This window comes from Thrips palmi, unplaced genomic scaffold, assembly GCF_012932325.1.
Source record: "Thrips palmi isolate BJ-2018 unplaced genomic scaffold, TpBJ-2018v1 HiC_scaffold_8, whole genome shotgun sequence".
Lineage (NCBI taxonomy): Eukaryota > Metazoa > Arthropoda > Insecta > Thysanoptera > Thripidae > Thrips > Thrips palmi.
In genome coordinates, this window is record NW_023144635.1 from 12,074,526 (window position 1) to 12,096,345 (window position 21,820).

Consider the following 21,820-nt stretch of genomic DNA (forward strand, 5'->3'; position numbering starts at 1 on the left):
ACGCCCCATGGATGCGAGAGAGACAGAGCGACGAAAACGACTCTCGGAATCAGTCTGCAGCAGTGCGCGTAATCCCGCGTCCTGAGGGACTGTCCTAGTCCCGCTGATAGCGCCCCTCCCGGCGCCGCCGATTGGCCGGCCGAGGCTATAAAGGCGTCGACGGCGTGGTCTCGGTGACCAGTGGCGCCCCTCCGCGACCGCGCCGCCGCCATGAAGACCGCCGTCCTTCTGTGCGTCGCCCTGGCGGGCTGCGCCTGCGCCCTGGCTGCCGGCGAGGTGCGTAACGGAAACGAAAACAGAGGAAGGACTTCAATGCAGTGACTGCAGCCAGCGCACGGATCAACAAGTTGCTTCAACTTTAGTGACGGCTACTTCTTCGAGAGCATATAATTCTCTTAGCAAAGGGTTGAGACTACTCATTGTCAAAACAAATCCTAGTGACGAGAATACGATTTACAGTGTGTGTACCAAATATTCGCGGGGAATCGTTCATTAATTCTGAATTTAAAATCCCCAAACAAAACAGTATTATCAGAGTGGTCACGCACGACGTTACGCGGACGGCACCCCAAGCAAACTCCCGTGGATTCGTGGATTAGGATAACACTAAGACCCGGCCTAGGAGAGAAGAATGCCCGTTGGCGCCTTTGCGCTGTTTCGCGGTATCTCTGCCGAGGTACACTGTTAATCAGACCGCTTGTTGCATGATGACGTCACGCAGGGAGACGAGGTGCAGGCTGCCGTGGGCAAGCTGGAGAAGGCCTTCTTCACGGACGTCCCCGCACGTAAGCAGCAGGCCTCGCTGAACCACCGGACTGATCTCGAGAGTCGTTTTCGTCGCTCTGTCTCCGTCGCACTCATGGGGCGTTCCGTACAGGTGTTAGAAAAACGGAGCGACGAAAACCACTCTCGGAATCAGTCTGCACAGAATGAGAAACAAAACAATGACTGAATGTCTGGTCGCAGCGTCCAAGAAGGAGAGCCACGGCCTCCGCATCATCAACGGCCAGGTCGCCGCGCCGGGCCAGTTCCCGTACTACGTCGGCGTCTACATCGACTTGAGCGGCTTCTGCGGCGGCTCCCTCATCAACAAGAAGTGGGTGCTGACGGCGGCCCACTGCGTCGACGGGTAGGTCCACCGCTCCACCGTACCGTACAGCGGGCCAGAAGACCGGCGCTGGCGGCCAAAACTCTAGACGCGTTTTGAGCTCCAGAGTCGCTAAACAGGACTCGAACGGAACGTGTGACCCCACCAATTGGATTGCTCCAACGGAATCCATTGGTGGGGTCACACACTCGGTTCGAGTCCCATTTAGCGACTCTGGAGGCCAAAACGCGTCAAGAGTTTTGGCCGCCTGCGCCGGTATTCTGGCCCACTGTGCGTCGCTCCACCGCCACCAAATGTCCGACAAACCTTTTGATGACTTGTCACTCCCCAGCGGCAACTTCTGGGCGCTGTTCATGGGCGTGACGAGCATGTGGATGGCCAAGCAGGAGGGCCGCGAGGTGCACGTGACGCGCGGGGGGCTGCACCACCCCGACTACGACAGCAAGCTCATCATCAACGACCTGGGCCTGATCCAGCTCATGAACGAAGTCACCATCACCAGTGAGTGGTTGGCGTGTCGTTGCACTGCTCGCCGTCCGGCGTGAACGCGTTGCCGCTCGGTGTTGACGGAACCGGCTCTCTCCGTTTCAGACCTCATCGGCACCGTCACTCTCACTCCGAAGGGCGTCGACTACGTCGGAAGCAGCCCCACCGTGGCCGGTTTTGGCAAGATCCACGACCGTGAGTATGCAAACCGCACAGCAAACCCGAGGCGGAAGCAGAGAAGAAAGACGTCATGAACCTGCACGAAGATGCAGGACTCCTTTCTTCCTCTTCGCCTCCGCCTCACAATGCAGAAGACAAGGTAGTACACAGCGGAACCCTCCTAACCTGGCGTCCTCTCTGTTCCAGTGCCGAAGATCATCAGCGACGACCTCATGTTCACGTCCATGCCCGTGGTGAGCAGCGACATCTGCTACGACGCGTACGGCTCCGAGCACCCTTCCTTCATCTGCCTGGCCACCGACCAGGTCAAGACCAGCTCGTGCAACGTGAGTGTCCCCTTTCACTGCAAATCCATTATTGGCGAGTTTCATTGCCGATCCAGAGCGCTCCGTTTTTCGAAAGCCAAAATTTTGCCTTCCGGGCCTGGATTTATCTCACAGAATGCCAATATTTGGCACTCCGGCGACCTGGAACGCCGAATTTTGGCATTCCCAGATGATAATCGGTGCCCAGAAGGCCAACTTTTGGCAATCAAAACGGAACGCCACTTTAGTGGCAAGAAAACTTACCAATAGGATTACAGTGCTGACCGCGCGGTTCCTTGAATTTCTTTCGAACCGACGCATTGCTGCCTTGCTCGCTCCTCCAACGTTGACATGTTTTGGTTTTCCGGTGTCTCCGCAGGGCGACAGCGGCGGGCCCCTGGTCGTCTACGACGCGCAGAACAACCCCACGCAGATCGGCGCCACCAGCTTCGGCGCGACCGCGAGCTGCGAGGAGGGCTACCCCGTGGGCTTCGTCAACCTGGCCTACTTCATCGACTGGATCGCCGAGTCCACCGGCATCCCCTATCCCTTCAACCAGTAGAGTGTAGTCCCGAAACTTGTGTAAATAAAGACGTATTTATAGAACAGAACAGTTTTTGATGCGCCGCGCCGTATGCTCTTAACCAGCCCCCTCCCCTCCCCCTCCCCCTCCCCTCCCCCTCCCCTCCCTCTCCCCCACCCCCGTAGCAGGCACACTAATTGACCAGAGTCACGTTTGAGATTTCTGAACTTTTCTCGGGAGTTCAAATGGTACGAAGTGCAAAACTTTTATCTTGAAGCAGTGAGGGTGGACTGCGATAACATTTCCCAGCACAGGGATTCCTCGCAAAAAGCAAAGCGCAGGGATCGCAGGAAACAGAAGTGGATCGCAGAACCGCGAACTTTATGGCACCACCCTGTGCACGTTTTGCGCCCACTGCATTCTGTGTACCCTCCCCTCTGCACCCTGTCCAGAAGCACCACGCCGGGCTGTCAGGCCGCATGGGTCGCGCGCGTGCCGGATGGGTTGCCTACCCTCCGATTCACAGGCGGCGTCCAGGCCGGCTGGGGCTGCTGGAGGCCGGGCCGCTGCAGTGTGCCCAGCAAGGCCGAGAACCAGGGCCTGCCCCTGCCCCTGCACCTGCACCTGCCCGTCACCGAGGTCGTGACGAAAGGCGGAATCGGGCCGCGTGGTGCCCACGCAAGCAGCGCCAGCAGCGCGCAAAGCCCCGATTGATAAGCCGCAGTAATCAAGGCTTTAGGCCCCTAGGACGGCGGCGTCGGCGGCCCTCCGCGCGGCGGCGTCGGCGTCGTCTCGTGGACGCCGGCGGCGTCCTGGCGGCCGGACCGACGCTATATAGGCGACCGGGCGCGGAGGGCGGCCAGTGACGCCGCAGCGCCGCCAACATGAAGTCCCTGTCCGTGCTGTGCGCGGCCGTCGCCGTCCTGGCCTGCGCCTTCGCCGAGGTGCACCCCTCCCCCTGTTTACAATCGGGGTGAGTTTTCTTGTCGCTTCCTTCTGACTGAAAGACTCACTGCCCCCACAGGCGCAGCAGGCGGTCGAGACGCCCGTGTTCTTCAGGGACGTCCCCGGCCGTAAGTACCATTCGCCAGCACGGCCTGCTTGGCCTGCTCCGCGGTGCCCCTAGCTGGCAGGCAGCACGCGCGACCTCCTCACCGATTGCGCTGCTCGCGCTGCTTGCAGCCCCCAAGGCCTTGGAGGAGGTCGAGGAGGCGGAGCAGGCCGCCGCCGAGGACGGACGCCTCCGCATCTTCGGCGGCGACGTGGCCAAGCGCGGCCAGTTCCCCTACCAGGCCGCCATCTTCATCGACCTCAGCGTCTTCTGCGGCGGCTCCCTCATCAACGAGAAGTGGGTCCTCACCGCGGCCCACTGCGTCGCCGAGTAAGTGCACTGCAAACGGACGACATCCGGGAGGAAAAGCCGTCAAATCATCTTTGAAATATGATTTTCTCTTTTTTTTGCAGTGGCACTATTTGGTACGTGCTGCTGGGCGGCACGGAGAGCCTCACGCCGGTGCAGGAGGGCCGCGTGACCCACGTGACCCGCGGCGGCTACCACCACCCCGAGTACAACGCCCGCAAAATCATCAACGACGTGGGCGTCATCCAGCTCATGCGCCCCGCCGGCCTCAGCAGTGAGTGAGCACCGCGCACCGCGCACCGCGCCCGCAGACTGCTTCCGAGAGTCGCTTTCGTCGCTCCGTCTCTCTCGCACCTATACGGGACGTCCCATGAGTGCGAGAGAGACGGAGCGACGGAAACGACTCTCGGAACCAGTCTCCCAGGTAAAAATGGGTTTTATAAAGTCAGACGGGAATTTTTATAAACATTTATAAAACCATATCAAAAGGCTTATAAAAACTTATAAGTATATATATACGTTCATACATATGATTTTATGAACTTTTATAAGTAAATATAAAGTTTTATAGGGATGGCCTTATATAGTTATATAAAACTGTTTATATGTCTCCATATATATCTCTATAAGGAGGAGCTCTTTAGCTATGATTATATAGGAATCCATTATGTTATATACGGCCATATACATCCTTCTGTATAAAACTTTATATAACTGCACACATATCCCTTTATAAAACTTCCGTGTGATTGTATAAATCTTAATCCATATGACATTATTAAAATTTATAAAATTGGATAAAAAATCCTTATAAAATCATAGAAAACCTTATAATGGCCTTTATAAAGGCCATTTTTACCTGGGCTGCAGTCCCCGCTCGCCCCACGCACCCCGGCAAACCGGAAACAGTGGCGGATCCAGAGCCAGTCCAAGGGAAGGGCGAAGGCTATCTTGGGGCCACGGTTGGAGGTGGGGGTTGGGTGGGGTGGGGGTGGAATTGGGAGTGGGGGGGGGAGGGGGGCAGTTTTCCTTTTGCTCCGCCACTGGATCCGCACCTGACTAGACGAAGCTCACCCCGCCCTTTTTCTGTCCCGCAGCCTACATCCAGACCGTCGCCCTGACGCCCAAGGGAGCCTCCTACCTCGGCAGGACCGGCACCGTGTCCGGGTACGGCCGCACGGATGACGGTGAGTGACCACGGCCACACGGCCTTACCGATTCGCAAAGCGCTTTGCCCGGCTTTGCTGCCGACATGCTTGTGCGACGGCGAGTGTTTGAACGGCTCCGCGCTCGTCTTTTGCAGTGAACGCCTCCCCCGTGAGCCCCCGACTCAGGTTCACCAGCCTGCCGGTGGTGGACAACCAGGTGTGTGCCGACGCGTACGGCGACTCCCCGCTGCACCCGTCCGTCATCTGCCTGCGCGCCGAGGGCAGCAGCTCCTGCAAGGTGCGCGATCTTGTTCATCCCATGACCTGACTTCAGTCTAACCTAAAGTTACTGAACCCAACCTACAAACGCAAACCTAACTGTTAACTAAGTACACGGTCAACATACTTGCAGTTGCATTCTTGGCCGAGTACACACTTACAAATGCATGCTTGGCCAAGTACACACTTACAAGTGCATAAGCGCATCACGGAGTTGAAGCCAAGCATGCAGTTGTAATTGTGTACATTCAAAGCATGCGTCTGTAAGTGTGCAGTATTTAGTAGACAGTTAAGTTTGAAGTGTAACCTTACCTAACCTAACTATCCTAACCTTACCTAATCTCACCCATCCTAACCTTACCTAAGTTAACTCATCCTAACCTTACCTAACCTATGCTAGCCCAACCTCACTTATCCTAACCTAAGCTAACCTTTGGCTTTCGACTCACCCAGGGCGACAGCGGCGGCCCGTTCACCGTGGACGACAACGGCAAGACGATCCTGGTGGGCGCCGTGAGCTTCGGCGCGACGGCGGGCTGCAGCCTGGGCAGGCCCGTGGGCTACACCAACCTCGCCATCTTCATCGACTGGATCTCCGAGACCACGGGAATCGACTTCAAAAATCCTCAGTAGCAACGTGGCGCAGTGCTGCCAAATGCTGCTCACTTTTTCTAGAAAACTAATTTAATAATAAATTTTGAGAAAGACTGGGGATGGTTGCGTGGTTTTCGTCCCCACCCCTCCTCTCCTCTTCAGGTGCGTGCATAGAGCGGACCGAGCACGCGACCAAGATTAAGGGGATCTTTATCTTGATCCAGAAAAGCCGTGATCCACCAGTGTTACCGTTACGGATTATCGGGGAAACGGTGCGGAATGTCGGCTATCTCTCTTTAAAACGTGATTGAAGGGGCGCCAGGAAATTGAATGATGCATTTGACCTCCGACCCGGAAGTACCGAGAAAAATGCAGGATCTGCGAACTCGAGGTCATTGACACAAAATAAACTTTCAAAATGGGTAAAATACCTTAAGATACTCAACAGGCATGAAAATAAATGGGGGTCAAATTAGTGACCGATTCCCGACATGGGGCTTACTTACCTTCTCACTTTGTCGAGTGAAGTAGAACGCTCGTTCGACCGATGGTTTCTGTATACTTGAACCACCACCCACACGACTACAAAGTGAGTCGCTAAGGTAGTAGGGAAGGAGTTAAGATTCTTCCATAATAAAAATCACACAAAATGTGCTTTGATTCTCCCTTAGTTGAGATCCGAAGAGAAAACAATCAGTCCCCGGCGGTTTAAATGAACCGCGCAGACCACTGCACGAGTAGTGCTCGAGGTCATTGTGGAGTGCTGACCCGGCCGCCGTGGCCCAGCACGCCCTGCAGGACGTCACAGTGACCGCCTTCCTTCCAATAATCCGGCAAGATTACGGCGAGTCCAGCCACGCCGCGGCGCGGCGCCATGACGCGGCCGCCACGGCACGGCCGCCATCGCAGATAGCGACGACGCGCGATTATATGTGTCAGTTTGGCGACGGCGCGGCCCAGTGGCGACCTGCACCCGCCGCCATGAAGACCCCCGCGCTGCTCGCGCTGTGCGCCGTCCTGGCCAGCGCCGCCGCCTCCCAGGTGAGCCACCCCGACGACGCGCCGCCCCCAGGCCGCCCCCTCGGCCACCGCGCGCCGCGTGCCGCCCGCGAGCTCTAACCGGAACTGACACCCTGCGCAGGATGTGGCAGCCGCCAGGCAGAGGGTGCCCTTCTTGAAGGTCCCCGGCCCCGGTAAGTTGCAAGCGCCTTGAAGTGCAGCTAGTGTAGCGGGTGAACCGGGAACTCAGGCCAACCTGGCGGCGACGCCCTGTCCGCAGCCCGCACGCACGGCGGCCATGGCCTGCGCATCTTCAACGGCGATGTGGCCTCCAGGACGCAGTTCCCCTTCCAGGCCGGCATCTACCTGGACTTCAACGCCTTCTGCGGCGGCTCGCTCATCCACAAGAACTGGGTGCTGACGGCCGCGCACTGCGTCGACGGGTGAGCAGAGCAGCCGCGGCCGGGTTGCAAACTGTCACACAGTTGGCCAGAGGACCGGCGGCCAAAACTCTACACGCGTTTTGAGCTGCAGAGTCGCTAAATAGGACTGGAACGTAACGTGTGTCCCCACCAAGGGATTGAGCTGCAGAGTCGCTAAACAGGACTGGAACCTAACGTGTGACCCCACCAATCGATTGCTCTCCGAAAGAGGAATCCATTGGTGGGGTCACACGTTACGTTCCAGTCCTGTTTAGCGACTCTGCAGCTCAAAACGCGTATAGAGTTTTGACCGCCGGCGCCGCTCTACTGGCCCACTGTGCAGTGCAGCGAGGGTTGTAAACACAGCGTTGTGGGGCCGCTGGCCCTAGACTCCGACGAAGTCCCGGCCCATAGGCCCCGATACGACCCCGACCCGGCCCCGACCCGGCCCCGACCCGGCCGAGACCCGGCCCCGACCCGGCCGAGACCCGGCCCCGACCCGGCAAAGACCCGGCCCAGACCCGGCCGAGGGGCCGGGCCGGCCGATACCCGGTCGCCCTATAGGGACCCGGCAAAGCCTCGGCCAAGCCCCGACAGAGTCCATCCGAGTCCGGCCAAGTCCGGCCACGGTGTAAGAGTGCGCCACCCGAAGAGTGGTCTCCCTACGCCGTAAGTCCGGTGGAACCCGCCACAGTCCGGACTTACGGTGTAGGGAGACCACTCTTCGGGTGGCGCACTCTTACACCGTGGCCGGACTTGGCCGGACTCGGATGGACTCTGTCGGGGCTTGGCCGAGGCTTTGCCGGGTCCCTATAGGGCGACCGGGTATCGGCCGGCCGGCCCGGCCGTCTGCCGGCTTTCGGTCGGGCCGGGCTGGCGGGTCGCCGGGTTCGGCCGGGTCGGGGCCGGGTCGGGGCCGGGTCGGGGCCGGGTCGGGGTCGTATCGGGGCCTATGGGCCGGGACTTCGTCGGAGTCTAGGGGGGATGACGCGTCGCTTGTGCCGCTGGGATGACGCGTCGCTTGTGCCGCAGCTTCAAGACCTGGACCGTGTTTCTGGGCGTGTCCAACATGGTGGCGGCCAAGGAGGAGGGCCGCGAGGTGCAGGTCAGCAACGCCGCCACGCGCCACGAGCGCTACAACTCGTACGAAGTGACCAATGACATCGGCGTCATCCAGCTGTGGAGGGAGGTCGACCTCTCGGGAGGTACGTCAAGGCGGTGCACCACTCACTGTAGACTGATCGAGAGTCGTTTTTGCCGTTCTGTCGCTCTCGCACTCATGGGACGTCCCGTGTGGGTACGAGAAAGACACGGCGATGGAAAGGACCTTCGGAATCAGTCTCCTGGGGGCGGCCACCACACTGGCGGATAGAGGCTGAATGGTTTTGATGTCGCAGACTTCATCAAGCTGGTCCAGCTGGCCCCGGCGGGCGTCAACTACGCGGGCCAGAAGGCCACGGTGTCCGGCTTCGGCAAGGTGGCGGACAGTAAGTCGAGCGTCCTCGTTCAAAGACACGGCTAGCATGACGATGACGGCCAGCGCGCTCACCGGTTTCACTCACTTTCGCAGACTCGCAGACCATCAGCCCGCACCTCCAGTTCACCTCCCTGCCCGTCGTCTCCACCGACGTGTGCTACAAGTACTACGAGGCCGCCGACGTGTCGCAGATCTGCCTGGAGGCCAAGGGCACCAGCAGCTGCAAGGTGCGATGCCCGGCGAAGCAAACCACGCCTTTCTAGTTTCCCCATACGCAAGCGCTTTGTTTTTCTCTAGGGAGAAAACCGAGGGGGTACTCACTCGGTTTTTTCGGGTACACAGAATATGAATATGCGTGAATACTTGTGAATACTTCTGAATACTAAGAGTCGTGAATATCTCCGAATACAAAAAAACTACGAATATCAAAGAATATGAATGAATATTTGGGAATATGTGCAAATACCCCAGAATATGAGTGAATACTTGAGAATATACGTGAATATGTAAGTTAAAGAATAGAGTTTTTCGGCTAGCCGCGAACCAGAACTCTTCTAGAATCTCATTTTGTCAGTAAGAAACGTCCAAATATGGACCCGAGAGTGATACCAGAAGCTCTCGCGCCGAATTTCGGACAAAAAACGACGAAATAATGCCAACAAACTAAAATACCTCTGAATACTAGGGAATACCCGTGAATACTAAGAGAATACCCGCGAATACTTGCGAATACTTCGAAATATTCTGAATATGTGTGAATATGGAGAATACTTGTGAATACATGAATATTTATGAATATTCAAGAATATGAATATGAATATCCTAGTGGGTACACAGAATACCTCGAGTGAATACCCCCTCGGAGAAAACGTTTAATTTTTTAAGTTTTTGATTTGTTTGCTGCTTGCAGGGTGACAGCGGCGGCCCCCTGACGGTGCCCAGCGGCGACGACGACGGCTCGGTCATCCAGATCGGCCTCACCAGCTTCGGCTGCAAGGATGGCTGCACGGTGGGCTGCCCCGTGGGCTTCACGCGCGTCAACTACTTCCTGGACTGGCTGTCCGAGACCACGGGCGTCAACTTCCCCTAAGGGCGCCGAGGCCTTACAGTGAAGGCGGCGTGCGGACCACTACTCCGTAATCCCAGTTGATAACGCGCAAGGCGCATGGCGCGGCCAGAGGACTTAATCGGACTAGCTCGCCTCTGTTCGAGTAGATCCACTGGGATTAACGCGTGCGGCCACAAGAATGAGACTCACACGGTCCGCAGAGCGGCGATACCCCACGCCGCAGGGCTACAGGGCCTCGACCGACCCGCACGCGGAGTATTGACGCACACTGCTGGCCGAAATCTATCATTGTTTTCGTTTCTACTGTGGACAGTGGGCTAGAAGACCGGTGAGCACGGTCAAATCTACACTCTAATTGTCTTACAATGAAATTTGACCTATGTTATTCGTATGTTACAATGAATTCGGCGCAAGCATAATACGAAGCAATATTCCTTCGTAATACGAATCGTTTGACCTTTTTCATCGTAAGATACAAAGAAAAACCTTCGTAATACGAAGAAAAACCACCTTCGTATTATGCTTGCGCCATTCCCTTCGTAATATGGGAAATTTCTTCGTAAGACATTTAGAGTGTAGACATGTTTGGAACTCCAGAGTCGCTAAACAGGATTCGAACCGAACGGGAGACCCCAGCAATGGATTCCTCGCTCGAAGAGCAATCCATTGATAGGGTTACACATTTGGTTCGTGTCCTATTGAGGGACCCTAGAGCTCAAAACGCGTCCGGGAATTTGACCACCCGCGCCGGTCTTTTGGCCCACTGTGGCGTTGATCTCCTGGATCAAAATCCATCATGCAAGGGAAGGGTAATGTGACGGGATGGAAAGATAGTGTCACGCCGACGTTGGAAATAAATTATAAATTATATTTTATAATAAGACATGAATCACAAAGTCGGGTACAATACAATAACACGTGTGAAATACATTTCACTCATTTCAGTAAGGAATACAAAAATAAAAACACCCACATGAGCGGGAGTCAGAGTTCTGTCAAGATGTTCTGACGTTAAACATTTCTAGGTCACCTCAGTAGACCATCATCTTATCCTACGCTGTACATGATGGCACCGAGCGGACGGTCACTTTAAACTACCGCGCAAAAAGAAAGATCAACTCAAGATCGCATAATACACACACAAGTCGAATAAAATAACAGGAAAAGTTGCGAAACGAAGCGACAACCATGGCTCGCCCGTATGACATTTATCGGATTACTTGCGAAAATACGTAATACTGAAGTCGACGCGTACGTGTGTAGCACAAGCTATAATGAGCCCTGCTCCATGAGACTGTGCTTGCACTTCAGTGGACTTTACGGGACGGAGACAAAAACAGAGACAAAAACAGAGACAAAAACAAACAATATGTTACTCTTCGAGGCACTTTACGTTTGCAGCTCAGGTTAGTGACGATAAAGTCAAGTCAGTCGGCGGCAACACTTTGACACTTTGAGCGGGTTGGCGTCGGTGGGGCCTTGGGTGGGGCGGGCCAAGACCGGGCCAAGGGCGGGCGACTGCCGCCGAGGCCCTCGCTTCCTCGCCCGTCCGAGCGACCGGTCGGTCCGACCGAAGGCTGCCGACGGCGCATTCGCCGAGTCCATTTGGGGGCAACACTACGACACGGGGGAGGGTGGGGCGGGGGCGGTGCGCACGGAGCGCTGGCATGGGCAGCACTCGATGACGGTGGCCTGGACGGAGGCGGCGGGGCGCGGCGGGGCGCCGGGTCAGCACGCCAGCTAGGTGCTCCGAGATAGCCGGGGTGTTCCACGGGGCGGCCGCGCCGCGGCGGCGGAGGCCGAGTTCGCGCACCGGCTACTTGGCGCGTAGCTCGGGTGCCGAACCAGCGGCACTGGGGCGTCTGCAACAAGAACAAGCACTCCGTGAAGATGGCAGCAGCGCGATGGCACTGACACACCTCAGTGAGCCAGAAGTACGGCGCCGTAACCCTACAAGTGTTTTGAGCTCCAGAGTCGCTGAGCAGGACTCGAACCAAACGTGTGACCCCACCAATGGATTCCTCGTTCGGAGAGCAATCCGTTGGTGGGGTCACACGCTCGGATCGAGTGTCATTTAACGACTTGAGCTCAAAACGCGTCTGGAGTTTTGACCGCCGCCGGCGCCGGTCTTCTGGCCCGCTGTGCAGCGGGATGACACCGCGGAGTACCCACCTGGCCTCGGTCCAGGTCCGCGCGCGCGCCCGGCGGGGTGCTCGTCTAGGTGAGCACGACGGCCTTGTGCACGCACGGCCCGCCGGCGCCCTCCAGCAGGGCGGGCCACAGGTACGTGCGGATGGCCTCGCTGTCGGGGTCGGACGAGTGGAAGCGCACGTGCACGTCGCGGCGGAACAGGCGCTGCTCGTACTCGAGCACGTAGGTCGGCGTCTGGAGGGCCAGCAGAAAAGGAAACGGCGTTCAACTCAGTTTCAAAATGTCAAAAATCGACTTTAAAGGGTAAGTTGCGGAAGAAAAGTACAGGGTAAGAAAATTAGTTCACCCGCTTCTTGGGGCCTACTATCCACAGACCTCGACATCCACTTACGAGTTCACACTCAGATTTTCAAGTTGAAATATCTGATGGAGGGGTGGCTCGATGTAAGGGTTTCTTGCCCTGTATTTTTCTTCCCCAACTTACGCCTTAGTGGCTGGAGCCAGCCGGGACCTACCTGATTGACGAGGGCCCACGCCAGGCGGACGGAGTCCCGCACGTACTGCAGGAGGCCGCCGCACGTCTTGAGGCTGGGGTAGTCGTACAGCGTGGCCCAAATTTGACTGCAAACTTCCTAAAACGCCCAACAGACAAACAAACGCAAACTGGTTGACGCAGTTCAAGTTTTGAGCAGAGGCCCTAGTCACTAGAGTTCTAGATGAGTTAGAGAAGCTGGCGAAGTCCGCCAGCGTGAAACGAACCGGAGAATGAACTGAGTACTGTGTGCACACTTTTAGCACTATAAGAGTGTACTGAGAACTTAAGTTTTCAGTGTGTTTCCTCTCCTTGCTCCCAAACCTTGAAACTAGAAGATCACAGTACTCACGTCGATGCTCTTGGTGAGGTCGAACGAGTCCACGGTCCGGCGCAGGTACGTCGACACGTGCTGCTCCAGCTCCTGGGCGGCGGTGGTCGCGGGGGCGGCGTCGCTCTGGTCGGCGGCCGGCGTCGGCAGGTGGAGGATGCGCCGGATGTGCTCCTTCTTGAGCGCCAGCAGGCTCTGGGCCGACCGGAAGGCGAGCTACTCGGTGCGGGCGTCGTCGGGTAGGCGTCGTCGTCGGGTGGGCAGGCGTTGTCGTCGGGCAGGCGTCGTTGTCGTCGGCGGGCAGGCGTCGTCGGGTGGGCAGGCGTCGTCGGGTGGGCGGGCGTCATCGGGTGGGCGGGCGTCGTCGGCGGGCGGGCGGCGGCGGCGGCGGCGGGTAGGCGTCGTCGGGAGGGCAGGCGTCGTCGTCGGCGGCGGCGAGCAGGCATCGACGGGCAGTTGGCGTCGTCGGGCAGGCGTCGGCGAGCAGGCGTCGTCGGGCAGGCGTTGGCGGGCAGGCGTTGGCGGGAAGGCGATGACGAAGACCGGAGGTGGGAGGTTGGTTGGAGGAAGGGAAAACAGAGAAAACGGACCAGAATCACTATCGGGCGACGGCTGGGGCGGCCTGGCCGTACAACAAGGCCCTCAGGCTGGGGTGCGCCGCTTAGCCGCGTAGCCTAGGCTAGGCCTAGGCGTAGCCCGAGGCCCCAGTGTGCGTCCAGGCCGCCCTGCGCGATGCAGGACAGTGTCGCAAGAGGGGCGGTCCACCACCACACCGTACAGGACAGCCAAGGGGGAAGGGGAGGCGCTCATATCCACGATGTTAGGACAGGCCCAGCCCGGTTCGACGTTTAAAACCAAGTCAGTTCGCTCGCGGATTACAACAAGCTGCCGAAATGCTGCAATGCGCGACGGCCAGGGATTAGCGAGTTCGTGAGCAGATGCAGACGGTGGAAAACGGGGCCCTTGCAGCCAAACATGAGCGGAGGCGGCAGAAACAATAATTTGGGTCAAGGCGGCAGGGCAGCAAGACAGCGCCAGGGCTTCGCTGGCTTCGCGACGCCCTCGGCCCTGCGCCCATGCGACCGCATGCGACCCACTGGACCGGTATTCAACGAGTTCCTGGAAAACGGGGGAGGCGGGCGGGCGGCCGATACGATGCGGGGCCCTTCGGGGCCTTCGGGTCCTTCGGGGCCCTTGGCGTCCTTCGGGGCCCTTGGCGTCCTTCGGGCTGGCCGTCTCGCCGAGGGCCAAGGGCGACCAAGGGCTCGCCATCTCCCGAAGCGCGCGCTGCCTAAAACTTGGCGCCCAAATCGCAGCTGGCACGACGCGCAGCACGACCGCATTGTCCGGCCGCTCGCCCAGCAGACTGATTCCGAGAGTCGTTTCCGTCGCTCTGTCTCTCTCGCACTCATCGGGCGTTCCGAATAAGTGCGAGAGAGACAGAGCGACGAAAGCGACTCTCGGCATGCAAGGCCGACGCGACGCGCCCGCCGGCGTAAATCCCAGACGGCGCTGTCGGCCGGGGCGGCACAATACGCCCACAATTTGTGGTCCAGCAAAAGGAAAAGGCACTCGCGTTTTGTTTCGGCCTGCATCTGCTATCGAAGCGCAACCGGCGGCACTGCTGCCATATTTCCTTATCATTATTTTTCACATACTTACACGACGGGCACGGCTTACGGCCGTGCCGACATGCATTACCATTGTACAGTACGAGAGAGAGAGACGAGTCAGTGAAGCAGAAGGACGTGGAGTGCGCAAAGGACAGAGTCGGTGAAGAACAGTGTTAGCGGAAACGGGGCGGCGGTGCGGGCGGCGGGACGCCTCGGGGTTAGAACCGTCTGCAGGACGGCGCGGCACACTGGAAAACTCGGTGCGCAAGCGGGGGGAGGTGGGGAGGTTAGCAAAACAGAGGAATGACAGCAGAGCAGGGCTCCCTGAAGGAGGGGTAGGGGCCCGGGGGCCGCACCAGCGCGGGACTCACCACGACGACAGAAAACAAGATCTTAGACTTAAGTTCGGTGGCGTCCCGGAGCGCGGGCAGCGCGTCCAGGGCGTCCAGGGTGTCGACGCGCGCCTGCGAGTACAGGTTGGCGTAGCAGGCCACGAGCCGGTCGGCGCCGAGCTCGCACTCGCCGGCCGCGGGGGCCGCGCTAGGTCTGCAACACAAGGGCGGCGTCAGCGCAGGGCGGGGTGCGGGTTCGAACACTCATTCGTGCTGTATCGTTGTTTGTTTTCGTCTTTTTTTCGCGTGTTGTGCGCGGGATCGCATGCACGGCCATTGCGCAGGGGCGATAATCAGTGGGATCGCCATGTGCGGCTGCAGCACTCTGCCTCTCTCGCACTCATGGGGCGGCCCGTTTAGGTGCGAGAGAGACAGAGCCTGCTGCGCGGCTGTCACTGGCAGAGCTGGCAGAGACTGCGCCCTGTCGACCGCATGGGCCGAAAGGCTCGGACAGGACAACCGGGTTGCGTTCGTGTTGCATTCGGGTTGCATCAGCGCGGCGCAGTCCCGTCTCGCGTCTCTCGGCCGCCGGGGCAGCGCCGCGGCGCGCGTGCAAACGCCGCGGGTAAGTAGTGTCACTGCTCGTCGTGGGAAAAACACAAGTAGTTAAGCAGTCGGGTACAACTGTAAAAGTCTTGCACACAAAAAAGTAAACCGGCTGGTCATTTCGTGTGTGAAGCGTCAAGTCGCGCTTCGAGTGTCGCCGTAAGAAGTTGCGCGGCACCCTCTCGGGGTGCACGTCATCGTGACGTCATCGTCATGACGAGCCATTGTGAAAAGCGGGCGTCTCGGCACCGCGGCCAACTGCACCTGTTCTCGGACTCTTCCGCCGCGGTGAGGCGGGTCTTGGCGAGGGCCAGCTCGGAGCGCAGCGTGTCCACCTCGGCGCGCAGGCGGGCCGCCTCGCGCTGCTCCCGCTGCTCGCGCTCGCTGCTCGGCGGCAGCACCTGCAGCACGGCGCGCGGCTGGCAGCCCTGGCAGCACGGCACGGCGCTGCTGGGCCGCGAGGACAGGGCCGATCCTGCGGGCAGGGCAAGGTTAGGTTAGGTTGGCAGCCCTGGTGGCACGGCACGGCAGTGTAAGATCAAACGCGGATACAGAGAGGGGGGAACTGCCTAGACAGACGCCTAAAAGGTAGGCAAATAACAAAACTTTGCCGCTGTACTCCCGCCCCCTAGGGTTGTGGCGGCCCTGGACGACTTTCCCAGCAGTGTAGGCGTGATTTTGTCGCCGCCGTCCAGGGTCGCCCCCTCGGTTTCGAGGCTGTAAATCGACGTGTCCTAAATGAACTCTGGTATCTCCACCAGACTGATAGAACCATCGTATCTCCCGGACGTCAGTAGAACTACCGTACTCGGCCGGCGCCCATAGAAAAGACGTAATTCGGGAGATCTGGCAAGACTATTCACTGAGAGAAATATTAGTAGATTCGGTGAGAAAAAAACGTAATTTTCGTAAAATACTCTTCGTAAATCAGTAATTCGTCATAATAACGATGACTTTTCGTACTTTTACGTCCCTGGAGGGTCTCGCGACGTCACGTGAGGTCCCGTCCAGTCTCTCCACGTCTCATTTTCGTCTTGCGAAGTCTCTTCGCGTTTCTTCAAGTCACGGCGACGTCTCTGAGGTCCCTTCGAGTTCCTGTCACGTCTCTCGATGTCACTCCGCGTTCCATGAGGTCTCTGCGACGTCCCTCAAGGTTCACGTCACGTCTCTCATGGTCCCGCTATGTTCTTTCAGGTCCCTGTCACGTCTCTCGGGGTCCCTCCGCGTTACTGAAGGTCTCCGCCACGTCCCTATAGGTCCCGCCGGGTCCCATTAGGTCTCTGCGACGTCCTTCAAGGTTCACGTCACGTCTCTCGTGGTCCCGCTATGTTCTTTCAGGTCCCTGTCACGCCTCTCGGGGTCCCTCCGCGTTACTGAAGGTCTCCGTCACGTCCCTATAGGTCCCGCCAGGTCCCATTAGGTCTCTGCGACGTCCCTCACGGTTCACGTCACGTCTCTCGAGGTCCCGTCGCGTTCTATCAGATCGTCGTCACGTCTCTCGGGGTCCCTCCACGTTACTGAAGGTCTCCGTCACGTCCCTACAGGTCCCGCTAGGTCCCATTAGGTCTCTGCGACGTCCCTCAAGGTTCACGTCACGTCTCTCGAGGTCCCGTCGCGTTTTATCAGATCGTCGTCACGTCTCTCGGGGTCCCTCCACGTTACTGAAAGTCTCCGTCACGTCATTCCAGGTTCCTCCGCGTCCCATTAGGTCTCTGCGACGTCCCCCAAGGTTCACGTCACGTCTCTCGAGGTACCGTCGCGTTCTTTCAGGTCCTCGTCACGTCTCTAGGGGTCCCTCCACGTTACTGAAAGTCTCCGTCACGTCCCCCTAGGTCCCTGTGGCGTCCATTGAGGTCCCCATGACGACGTCCCAGGAAGGTCCCCATGGCGTCCCTCGGGGTCTCCATGACGTCCCTCGAGGTCCCTGTGGCGTCTCTCTAGGTTCCCATCACGTCCCTTGAGGTCTCCATGACGTCCCTCGAGGTCTCCATGACGTCCCTCGAGGTCTCCATGACGTCCCTCGAGGTCTCCATGACGTCCCTCGAGGTCTCCATGACGTCCCTCCAGGTCTCCATGACGTCCCTCGAGGTCCCTGTGGCGTCCCTCGAGGTCGCTGAGATAAGTAAAGTATCAAACTTACCAAATAGACTTTATCTTACAGATTTAGATTCGTCTTGAGAAGACAAACAAAAACTGCCAACACATATCATGGGTTTAAATGGAAAATGAAAGAGTTATTGAACTTTTAATGTCTTTTTGACCATTTTTGCACTCTAAAAATCCAATAACTCTATCATTTCCCATTTTTACCCATAACATGTGTTGACATTTTTTGTTTTTCTTCTCGAGACGAATTTAAATCTGTAAGGTAATGTCTATTTGGTAAAGTTTGAAACTTTACTTTATCTCAGCGACCTCGAGGACACAGGGACCTCGACGGACGTCATGGAGACCTCGAGGGACGTCATGGAGACCTCGAGGGACGTCATGGAGACCTCGAGGGACGTCATGGAGACCTCGAGGGATGCCTCAGGGACCTCAAGGGACGTCATGGAGACCTCGAGGGACGTCATGGAGACCTCGAGGGACGCCTCAGGGACCTCAAGGGACGTCATGGAGACCTCGAGGGACGCCTCAGGGACCTCAAGGGACGTGATGAGAACCTCGAGAGACGCCACAGGGACCTCGAGGGACATCATGGAGACCCCGAGGGACGCCATGGGGACCTTTCAGGGACGTCGTCATGGGGACCTCAATGGACGCCACAGGGACCTAGGGGGACGTGACGGAGACTTTCAGTAACGTGGAGGGACCCCTAGGGACGCTATGGAGACCCCGAGGGACGCCACAGGGACCTCGAGGGACGTCAGGGACCTCAAGGGACGTCATGGAGACCTCGAGGGACGTCATGGAGACCTCAAGGGACGTGATGGGAACCTCGAGAGACGCCACAGGGACCTCGAGGGACGTCATGGAGACCCCGAGGAACATCATGGAGACCTCGAGGGACGTTATGTCACCGCTCAAACTGGCCTCGCGCGCGGACGAGGTTCCGTGAGTCACCGCGAGATGACGCTGCGCGCGCCGAGCCGCCGCCCGCTCGCGCTGGCGACCTACGTTAGTGTTGTAACTAGTTTGTAAGCCATTTTCCAGTAAGTCAGCGTTTGTTCTCTCAGTGCTCGCTTTCTCTGTCTAATTTGTGGTCCCTCGGCTCAAGCGCCTGCAACGGCCATTCCCTCCGTAGGCTTGGCGCCCCCACAGGCTGCTCCCCCGGTCGACTTCATCGTCTTCGCCGACGACAATGACAACTCCGTCGGCGACATCGGGATCCTTGGCCCTCACCCCGGGTGGCGACCGTGCCGACGATCACGCGGTCACAGTCAGTCATGGAGACATCGAGAGACGCCACAGGGACCTCGAGGGACGTCATAGAGACCTTGAGAGACGCCATGGAGACCCTGAGGGACGCCACAGGGACCTCGAGGGACATCATGGAGACCTCGAGGGACGTCTTGGGAACCTCGAGAGACGCCACAGGGACCTCGAGGGACGTCATGGAACCTCGAGAGACGCCACAGGGACCTCGGAGACCTCGAGGGACGCCACAGGGACCTCGAGGGACGTCATGGAACCTCGAGAGACGCCACAGGGACCTCGAGGGACGTCATGGGAACCTCGAGAGACGCCACAGGGACCTCGGAGACCTCGAGGGACGCCACAGGGACCTCGAGGGACGTCAAGGAGGCCCCGGGGGACGCCACAGGGACCTCGAGGGACGCCATGGAGACCCCGAGGGACGCCACAGGGACCTCGAGGGACGTCATGGAGACCTCGAGGGACGTCATGGGAACCTCGAGAGACGCCACAGGGACCTCGAGGGACGTCATGGAGACCCCGAGGGACGCCGTGGGGCCCTTCCAGGGACCTGGCTGGGACCAGCCAGGACCTGACTGGAACCCCGAGGGACGTGGCGGAGACCATCTGAGACCTGCCCGAAACCTGGCCTTGCGAGGGACCGCGTAGGGACGCTACGAGACCTTCTGGGGACCTGGATCTGATACGTAATTCGAGATTCGTTGAATCATATAACAAATTACCGGAATTTTTTTCGTTAAAAATACGAAGATATTTCTCTCAGTGTTGTATCGCTTTTTAGGCGTGTTTCAAGGAGATTGAATTGAAAGGTTAAATGTGTCTTAAAATGTTGGAAAATGAAAGGGGATATTATAGGTTGACAATGACATCAAACTCATTTCATTTTCCGAATATTAGTGACACTTAACCTTTCAATTCAATCTCTTAAAAACAGGCCGAAAAAGCGATACAATAGTCTTGCCAGATCTCCCGAATTACGTCTTTTCTATGGGCGCCGGCCGAGTACGGTAGTTCTACTGCCGTCCGGGAGATACGATAGTTCTATCAGTCTGGTGGAGATACCAGAGTTCATTTAGGGCACGTCGAAATGTGTTTATTGTGTTTATAGTTCCGTAGTTTTTAGTCCTTAGTTTTAGCGCCGAACGGCGGCCGATTCTTGGAGCTATTAATCACTGCGCACAGTGGGCAACGTAGGAGCCCAACAATACCTACAGGGTCGTCCCCCACTGTGTACAATCGGCCAGAGACCGGTGAAGCGGCCACAATTCTAGACGCGTTTTGATCTCCAGAGTCGCTAAATGTGACTCGAACCAACTCTGTGACCCCACCAATGGATTCCTCGTTCGGGGAGCAATCCATTGATGGGGTCACACGTTCAGTTCGAGTCCCATTTAGCGACTCTGGAGCTCAAAACGTGTCCGGGGTTTTCACTGCCTCCAAGGGTCTTCTGGCCCACTGTGCAGAACTGGGCCGCGAGGACAGGGCCGATCCGGCGGGCAGGGTCAGGTTACACTGTAACACGCCGGACTCGCGGACGGGCGGTTCATTATCCTCCGAGCGAGAATTTATTTGACGACGGACAAGAGAGTCCTGGAAGTCTAGCAGGACTTTAATTTCGGAATGCTTATGGGCAGGGCGGGCGTCCGGGCCGCTCGCCGGCGAAAGGGCCAGCGCCGTGTTCGACGTTCGAGCCGCGGCCGCGTTGCCTGGGCTGCCTGGCTTTGCCTACCGCCCGCAGGCCCGCGGGGGTCGGGCTGCAAAGGAAAGCTTGTGGGGCTGCCGTAAAGAAAAGGAGAACGGGGCTCCAGCGGCGCAGGCAGCGGGCTGATTCCGAGAGTCGTTGTCGTCGCTCTGTCTCACTCGCACCCACAGAGGACGCCTCATGAGTGCGAGAGAGACAGAGCGACGGAAAGGACTCTCGGAATCACAGTGGCGTGCGCAGAAATTTTGAAAGGGAGGGGTCACGCCATGCTTTTTGCCTACTTATAGGGGGAAAGTGACGCAATTTGCCTACCTTCCAGGCGGCTGCCTAGTGGCCAAAGGGGGGGGGGGGGCATGACCCCCCCTCCCCCCCCCCGCACGCCACTGCGGAATCAGTCTGCGGAGCCGCCACCGTTCTTACCGGGCACGGAGTTGGCCTTGAGCAGCTCCTTCTTGTGCTTGAGGTGGCGCAGGCGCTGCGGCCCGCTAGAGGACGGCGCCGGCGGCGTGGGCGACGAGGACGCCGCCTCCTCGCTGGACGACCCGGAGCCCACGCCCTTGGCGTTGCACTCGGCGCACTCGTTGGAGTCGGGGACGCTGCCGCCGGAGGACAGCCCCGAGGACACGCCCGAGGACGTGGACAGCTTGGGGCCGAGCGGGCCGAGCGCGCCGCCCAGCACGCTGAGGCGCGAGCACTTGCTGGAGGAGCGCACTGCAACAGAGGGGCCGCGAGTCAGACGCGTCGCTCTGTCTCTGTCGCACTCGGCAGTGTGTCCGCAGTGGTGCGAGAGAGACAGGGAGCAAACAGGCAGCAGGAGCGGGGCGTGGTTGTAGTGTAGTTACACACGACGAGCGGCCGGTTCCGCTTTTTCGCGTCGCTGCGCACGGGGCGCCGCGGAGCACGGAGCGCTGCTGCTGCAGACAGAGTCCGAGAGTCGTTTTCGTCGCTCTGTCTCTCTCGCACCTACACGGGACGCCCCATGAGTGCGAGAGAGACAGCGCGGCGAGAACTTCTCCCGCGGAATCAGTCTACTGTGGAGCGGAGTGTCGATCGGACGTGGAGTTCCTCGCCTACGAGGCTGCTTATCTGCCGGCCGCGATCTTGCGGTCCGACAACGAGGAGGCCGGGCAGGCGAAGCAGGCCCCCGGGGCGGCCAGGGCCAGGGCCTGCAGGTCGGCGCGGCGGGCGGCTCGCCGGCCAGGACGCGACCAGGATGGGGGGCTAGATG

General features: G+C 58.5%; 4 protein-coding genes across 4 annotated transcripts in view; 3 read left to right on the top strand and 1 right to left on the bottom strand.

Annotated features, from left to right (window-relative positions):
* The first annotated feature begins 188 nt into the window (after positions 1 to 188).
* Positions 189 to 2,690, top strand: LOC117653429 (brachyurin-like). Its single transcript, XM_034399088.1, has 7 exons — positions 189 to 276; positions 722 to 785; positions 967 to 1,129; positions 1,440 to 1,609; positions 1,700 to 1,789; positions 1,961 to 2,100; positions 2,459 to 2,690. Exons 1-7 carry the CDS (start codon positions 211 to 213, stop codon positions 2,639 to 2,641), a joined length of 876 nt encoding a protein of 291 aa, XP_034254979.1. The 5' UTR covers positions 189 to 210; the 3' UTR covers positions 2,642 to 2,690.
* A 754-nt stretch (positions 2,691 to 3,444) lies between these two features.
* On the top strand, positions 3,445 to 6,101 carry LOC117653428 (chymotrypsin BI-like). Its single transcript, XM_034399087.1, has 7 exons — positions 3,445 to 3,546; positions 3,627 to 3,675; positions 3,785 to 3,983; positions 4,067 to 4,236; positions 5,060 to 5,149; positions 5,266 to 5,408; positions 5,843 to 6,101. The coding sequence occupies exons 1-7, from the start codon at positions 3,487 to 3,489 to the stop codon at positions 6,020 to 6,022; spliced, it is 891 nt and encodes a 296-aa protein (XP_034254978.1). The 5' UTR covers positions 3,445 to 3,486; the 3' UTR covers positions 6,023 to 6,101.
* Positions 6,102 to 6,921: 820 nt separating this feature from the next.
* On the top strand, positions 6,922 to 10,429 carry LOC117653430 (brachyurin-like). Its single transcript, XM_034399089.1, has 7 exons — positions 6,922 to 7,024; positions 7,125 to 7,176; positions 7,263 to 7,425; positions 8,437 to 8,609; positions 8,802 to 8,891; positions 8,975 to 9,108; positions 9,792 to 10,429. Exons 1-7 carry the CDS (start codon positions 6,965 to 6,967, stop codon positions 9,969 to 9,971), a joined length of 852 nt encoding a protein of 283 aa, XP_034254980.1. The 5' UTR covers positions 6,922 to 6,964; the 3' UTR covers positions 9,972 to 10,429.
* A 1,703-nt stretch (positions 10,430 to 12,132) lies between these two features.
* The window catches only part of LOC117653237, a 29,844-nt gene continuing 20,156 nt past the window's right edge, over positions 12,133 to 21,820 (bottom strand). The window contains exons 6-11 of the mRNA XM_034398765.1: positions 21,013 to 21,303; positions 15,780 to 15,864; positions 14,949 to 15,123; positions 12,986 to 13,180; positions 12,617 to 12,733; positions 12,133 to 12,335 (exon numbers count right to left, since the gene is read on the bottom strand). Coding sequence (XP_034254656.1) covers positions 12,168 to 12,335; positions 12,617 to 12,733; positions 12,986 to 13,180; positions 14,949 to 15,123; positions 15,780 to 15,864; positions 21,013 to 21,303 — 1,031 coding nt within the window. The 3' untranslated portion in view covers positions 12,133 to 12,167. The remainder of the gene's footprint in view (positions 12,336 to 12,616; positions 12,734 to 12,985; positions 13,181 to 14,948; positions 15,124 to 15,779; positions 15,865 to 21,012; positions 21,304 to 21,820) is intronic.